This window comes from Etheostoma cragini, chromosome 5, assembly GCF_013103735.1.
Source record: "Etheostoma cragini isolate CJK2018 chromosome 5, CSU_Ecrag_1.0, whole genome shotgun sequence".
Lineage (NCBI taxonomy): Eukaryota > Metazoa > Chordata > Actinopteri > Perciformes > Percidae > Etheostoma > Etheostoma cragini.
Genome location: NC_048411.1, coordinates 7,742,553 through 7,749,508, shown reverse-complemented (window position 1 = coordinate 7,749,508; position 6,956 = coordinate 7,742,553). Strand labels below are relative to the sequence as shown.

General features: G+C 39.4%; 1 protein-coding gene and 1 long non-coding RNA gene across 2 annotated transcripts in view; one reads left to right on the top strand and one right to left on the bottom strand.

Annotated features, from left to right (window-relative positions):
* niban2b (niban apoptosis regulator 2b) overlaps window positions 1-3,490 on the top strand; it is a 44,239-nt gene extending 40,749 nt beyond the window's left edge. The window contains exons 12-14 of the mRNA XM_034871887.1: window positions 30-137; window positions 893-1,004; window positions 1,989-3,490. Of these exons, the coding sequence (XP_034727778.1) occupies window positions 30-137; window positions 893-1,004; window positions 1,989-2,851 (1,083 nt within the window). The 3' untranslated portion in view covers window positions 2,852-3,490. The remainder of the gene's footprint in view (window positions 1-29; window positions 138-892; window positions 1,005-1,988) is intronic.
* The window catches only part of LOC117944798, an 11,531-nt gene extending 6,942 nt beyond the window's left edge, over window positions 1-4,589 (bottom strand). The window contains exon 1 of the long non-coding RNA XR_004656661.1: window positions 4,499-4,589. This is a non-coding gene — a long non-coding RNA (uncharacterized LOC117944798). The remainder of the gene's footprint in view (window positions 1-4,498) is intronic.
* Between the last annotated feature and the right edge of the window lie 2,367 nt (window positions 4,590-6,956).

The following is a 6,956-nucleotide window of genomic DNA, read 5'->3' as shown; positions in this document are numbered from 1 at the left end:
GTGTGTGTGTGTGTGTGTGTGTGTTTCAGAAATTTGACTATGACAGCAGCACAGTGAGGAAGCGATTCTTCCGTGAGGCTCTCCTCCAGATCTTCATCCCCTACATGCTGAAGCAGCTCAGCCCTTCCTGTGCATCGGTGATTCTCAGAGCATTTTGTCACTAAAAACTCCAATTATTAACATAACTATTTTGATTCATGTGTTCCCCCATTTGAAGGTCTTAGGGAAACTGTCCAAAATGTGCTGGGAATGAATGTATGTATGCAGTGTCAAACTGTACCATATATCTTTGTCATCTAACTCTAGACAAAAAAAAAAAAAGTACTAATGATACTAGTTTAAAAAACAGTATAAAGAGACGGTAGGATAACGGTCTGGATTCTGCTCATCTTAATCTGCATTAGAATAATACTTTCATTTGTTATAAAAACTACCCTGAAATGAGCATGTTTAGAGATGTCTGGTTAACCCTCTGAGGACAAAAAATGCACCGGGGTGTCCAAATGTTTGAATTCCTACTCAAAAAAGCAATATTACAAAATTTCATTTCACACATTTATTAACTTTTTTATCATATATAACCTAAGACTTTTGGTGTTTTAAACTAATTTACCAAACAATTTGTACAAAACATGAGTTATTTAATTTTTTTCAAAAGAGATTTGAGGACCAAATTATCTCTTTATATATTGCTCTAGGAAAAATGGGGATGTCGCTGTATGGAAAGCTGAGTTTGTTCTGAACCTTTTAATATGAAACCTATGGAGAACAGTTTTACGCAAAAACCCTGACAAAGCACATTTCAAAATCTATGCGAAATTGCCCTTCAGAGTGTTAAAACAAAAATTAAATTCAGATGTTAAAAGGTTTTGACTGTTGTTGTGAAACCCAGGAGCTCCCCCGCTTCCAGGAGCTGATCTTTGAGGACTTTTCCCGTTTCATTCTGGTGGAGAACATCTTTGAAGAGGTGGTACTGCACTCTGTGATGAAGGACATCACGATGGGTTAGTTTTCTACAGTGTTATTTTTCTTGTCTGTTTCTACACTCACACTCTCAAAGCGGATCAGGATGTTGCTTTACTGAGCTCTTTGGTTATCACTGGGGGAAAAATCTTATTAGTACCAAAAAATCATCAGATAAACACTCACACACGTTTACACTTCGATGGCGTAGCATTGGGGGCAACTCTCTGTTCAGTGTCTTGCCAAGCACACTTCGACATGGGACTGCAGGGCCAGGGATCGTACTGCCAACCTTCCAGTTGGCAGGCGACCACTGAGCAACAGCCGCCCATCATACATTTTACCAATAATAAACAAATTCTTAACTATACAAAAAGCTTAAAAAAATTAAAACATACCAAATGTAAAAATAAACAGAAGCAGTTACTTTTTTGGTTTAAGACACGGAGAAACAAGTGGGGGTCACGCTGCGCAATGCACAAGAGTGTATTGCACATTTAAATGGAAATCAAAAACCCACCATCTGCCTGTGGCTGAATATTTCTGCGGCTGTTTTTTTCACATCGTACCACCCTGCGCTATCCAGATAATGACATGATTCCCTGAAAAAATGACTTCTCATTTGTTGTTGTCAGGCATTTGCGATGGCTCAGCTGTTTTACCAGATTACAGGAGCGAGTCCTTTGCAGCTGCCTTTATTCAAATCTGACCCCCGTTGCCTTTTGCTACATGTCGTCCCCCCCCCTCTCTCTCCCCTTTCCTGTCTTCAAGCAATCCAATCAGTTAAAGGCCACAGAAGCCAAAAAAAACAAAACAGATAAAAGTCTTTTCCAGGAAATTTCCTGAAAAAATAGTTACATTATAAGTTCCTTTTTAACAAAATTTCAGGACCCCTGAAGAACAGATCACAAATCTAGTTCAAATCATCATCTAGGTCAAAGTTTTGCACTTCATACTGTTAATTTAGGACACTCTTTTTTTCTTTACCACTTATCATGCATATTTTGACCTCTTTCCTTCTGTAGCTGTGAAGGAGGCAGCGGTCCAGAGGAGACACAACCTATACAGAGACAGCATTGTCCTCAGCAACAGCGATCCCAGCCTGCACCTCCTTGGAGAAAACCCTTCCATCGACTGGGCCGGGGAGTACGCAGGAAACCAGGAAGAGGTGGATGAAGCAGAAAAGGACACTGAGTGGGGGGGTGAGGGTGAAGGTGGGGCGTCCCAGAAGAGAAGGAGGATGAAGCAGGTGGTGTCCATGATCCAGGAGGAAGGCTCATCAGTCCTGCCCAACGAGTCATGTATGGAGGTGCCTCGTGTCAATGACATCCCAGAAGAGGATGGAGAGGAGGAGGATTTAGATGGGAAAGAGAACTCGGATGGTAAAGGTTCTGCTGACCAAAATGGATCTGCAAGTCCTAGAGCTTCAGAGAACCCTCCTGACTTGTCAAATGTTTTGAAGGAAGAGGAAGCCAAGTCAGAGGAACAGGGTAAAGAAGAATTCCCACAAAGGGTTGAATCTGCTCCAAAAAGTGCTTCAGTCGTGGAAGAGAAGGGTAAGGGAGGGGACAAAATGCCGATGGTGAAGGAACAACTGCACTCTGACCTGGAGGTGTCAGAGGAAACACGGCCACTGCCACCGCCACCTGAGGAAATCCTATCTGGAGCTACAGAAACCACTCCAGAGAGCCTCCCTGAGGCAACATCTGACTTCCCTTTGCCTCCACATGACAACAGTGGCTTCCAGTCTCCCACCAATGAAGGGGGAGAGGCAGAGAATGACGAGGAGGATCTGGCTCCTAGCACAGTGGCCCCACAGCCCTCAGAGGAGCACCCTGATGTGAGGGAGACTAGCGTTGCTGCAGAGACCAAAACCGGTGAATCTTGAGACAAGTAATGAAATTATTTTAATTTGTTAGACCTAAACAGACTTCTGCTCTGTTTTTATTTTAATATTTTTCTTTCCTTTTTTGACAGAGATTAAAACGCATGACGCATTTTTTAACCAAATCTGTTTTTAGTTCCACAACAGTTTTAGGCACAGTAATCATTTTTGCAGATTTCTTTTCATCGAGCAGGGCTCAGGTGCTCATGGTCATATTGTTAGATGTTGTTTTTTTCGGTATCATTTCCACAACTTTGCATCTGACAGGAAATTCTCAGCAAATTCTGAGCTTTCAAACCACATAGTTTTCATGGTTTATTTTATTTTCGCCTGGTATTAATTTGAATGAACACCTTGGTTGAGGTGCCTTAAGGGAAATACATATAAATTTATTTTGCTATCTTGTTTAACTACTGTGATGCCTTCAATAACCTTCAGCAATTATTATTATTATTATTATTATTATTATTATTATTATATATATTTTATTTTACATTTGTTGGTCTATATACAGTTATTAGAAGGTTACTTATTGTTTATCCGAAAATACTTTCTAGAATGTGGGAAAGTCTCAAAGTTGATTATCTTTTCCATCTCAAACTTGCATTACAATTCATGAAATGGTCTCGATGTACACATTGACATCTCACAACTTGCCTGTTTCTTTTGTGTTGGCAAGAATAACACTATTTTATAAAAGTTTATCTCTTAACAAAGTAAGCTTGTGTATATTATGTATAAATACTTATATGGACCAGTGAACTATACCAGACTGTTCTTTTACATAATTTGAAATAATTTTATAAGTGCCTGAGCTGATCTCTCCCCCTCCTATTTTATTTATTTTGTAACCCCCCTTCTTTTTTGAACAATGTACTTTTAGATTTATTTTACTGTTGCATGATGCAAATGATTGTTATTGATAATAAATAATTATCCATAAATAATTATCGTATTTTTATCATGTCTTTATTGTAAATACACATACTGGGCGCCTGGTTAGCTCAGTTGGTTGAGCGGGTGCCCATATACAGTACAGAGGTTTACTCCTCAAGGCAGCAGCCCGGGTTCGACTCCAACTTGCGGCCCTTTCCTGTAAGTCATTCCCTCTTTCTCCCCTTTCATTTCTTCAGCTGGCCTAAAAATGCCCCAAAAATAATCTTGGAAAAAACATACAAACACACACACACTTCATTCAATGTTTTAAAACAATATTCATTTACCTATACAAGGCTGTGATTATCCTTCCTTTATATATTATATTAGTCTAAATAAATCATAATTTTTTTAAATCCCCAATTAGGTAATTTCCTATAAATTAGGTTTATTTACCATGAATTCCAAACATAAGTGTAAAACTAGTGGAAATAAGTTTGTTAGTGATGTTTTTACTGTACATGGTAGTGAAAAGAAGCGTTAAACGTCAAAGTGTAGAAAAAGGACAAAAACGTCAGTGTTGATATTCAGTTTTGACTGGGGAGGACCCCTGTGCATGGTCCTAATCTGATCTTTATCTTTTTGTTGTGAAATATCTTTCTGTTGTTTAATTGGGTCAAATAAACAAAAGTTAAAATGTAAGGTTTTTCTGTAAACTAAATAACTTAGGACAAGAAAGACCTCATTCAACTCTAGTTTTAGCCGCAAGAGAACTCTGGTTAAAGCTATAGTGGGTAGTTTCTGTCATCCCCATAAGGAAAACTAAGTAATGACCGCAAAACTGTCTGCGTGTTCACATGATACAAGCCTTACTTACATTATCCCGCACAGACCCCACCCTCTCCACATAGTTGTTTGCCAAGGAGGATACAGAGGAGAAATATGGCAATGTACACTAAAAACATAAACATAAGTATAAAAACATTTCCACCTGATGGCAAGTAAAAAGGTAATAAAAGGAATGCTAATTCAATCGTTAATCATTCTCCGCTCACTACGTGATTCGTATGAAATGTTACGTTAATATCAACCATGAAGTTAAAACATGAGCCCACAGTGACACTGAGCCCAAACCAACAATGTACATTAAGATGTGTCAGTTAAAATGTGTAGGCTTTTGGGATAATGCATTAACTAAATGAATTAACTAATGCAATTAGTTTATTCATTTACTCTGACATTGCACAGTAAAGTCTACATTTAATGATTACAGATTTTAATCATAACACACAGGCTTGTTGAACTTTTATTTCAGATATGAAACTAAGCCTTACTTTTTTCCTCTGTGAATCCGACCAATACTAGGAACATGCCACATTATTGGATTCTGCAGCGTAAAGCTAAAAAGAGAGTTGACATAAATAGGAGTTTGTCAGTTCAGAAGACAATACATTCTCATTCGCTGGTCGAAGCAGTCACTTCATCAAGAATCAGCAACAGTGTGGACATACACTCACCTGCAGGATTATTAGGAGCACCATATTAATACTGTGTTTGACCCCCTTTCGCCTTCAGAACTGCCTTAATTCTACGTGGCATTGATTCAACAAGGTGCTGAAAGCATTCTTTAGAAATGTTGGCCCATATTGATAGGATAGCATCTTGCAGTTGATGGAGATTCTGTGTGATGCACAACCATGGCATGAGGCTCCCGTTCCACCACATCCCAAAGATGCTCTATTGGGTTGCGATCTGGTGACTGTGGGGGCCATTTTAGTACAGTGAACTCAGTGTCATGTTTAAGAAACCATTTTGAATGATTCGAGCTTTGTGACATGGTACGTTATCCTGCTGAAAGTAGACATCTGAGAATGGGTACATGGTGGCCATAAAGGGATGGACATGGTCAGGAACAATGCTCAGGTAGGCTATGGCATTCAAACGATGCCCAATTGGCATTAAGGGGCCTAAAGTGTGCCAAGAAAACATACCCCACACCATTAGACCACCACCACCAGCCTGCACAGTGATAACAAGGCCTGATGGATCCATGTTCTCATTCTGTTTACGCCAAATTCTGACTCTACCATCTGAATGTCTCAACAGAAATCAAGACTCATCAGACCAGGCAACATTTTTCCAGTCTTCAACTGTCCAATTTTGGTGAGCTCTTCCAAATTGTAGCCTCTTTTTCCTATTTGTAGTGGAGATGAGTGGTACCCGGTGGGGTCTTCTGTCGTTGTAGCCCATCCGCCTCAAGGTTGTGCGTGTTGTGGCTTCACAAATGCTTTGCTGCATACCTCGGATGTAACGAGTGGTTATTTCAGTCAAAGTTGCTCTTCTATTAGCTTGAATCAGTCGGACCATTCTCCTATGACCTCTGTCATCAACAATGCATTTTCGCCCACAGGACTGCCTCATACTGGATGTTTTTCCCTTTTCACACCATTCTTTGTAAACCCTAGAAATGGTTGTGCGTGAAAATCCCAGTAATTTAGCAGATTGAGAAATACTCAGATCGTCCCGTCTGGCACCAACAACCATGCCACACTAAAAATTGCTTAAATCACCTTTCTTTCCCATTCTGACATTCAGTTTGGAGTTCAGGAGATTGTGTTGACCAGGAACACATCCCAAAATGCATTGAAGCAACTGCCATGTGATTGGTTGATTAGATAATTGCATTAATGAGAAATTGAACAGGTGTTCCTAAAACTCCTTTAGGTGAGCGTATACAGGAATTGCCAAACACTAGCTGAGGTTTAAAGAGCTGAGGTGTGAAGACTTTGATCTGGGTAGTAATGTCTTCTTTGATGCCCATGAGTCATTTGATTAAAAGTATGATTCTGGAACCTCTGATGGCACAGACTGTGACCAGCTGCAAAGTAGTTTGGCAAACTGAGAGAGCAGCTTTAAATGATCTATTTTATTGCTCCTGGCGTATCATAGCTCTGTACTAAGAGATTCCAGGATATGTACAAAACTTCCAGAGGGATCCTGTTGTCCTGAGGCTGTTCTGTCGTACAACAAAAAACTACTCCATCTGTGATTATCTGGAGGACTTTGTCAGTGATATTATTCAGAGAGTGGTTTTATTTTATTATTATTTTCATCAAGGGCAATGAATTGTAATATTAAAAGTGACATTCCAGCACTAGTTAAACAGGAAACTGACAATTTAAATTTATTCTGAAATACCATCCCAAAAAAATGTTTATTTGTCAAATAACAG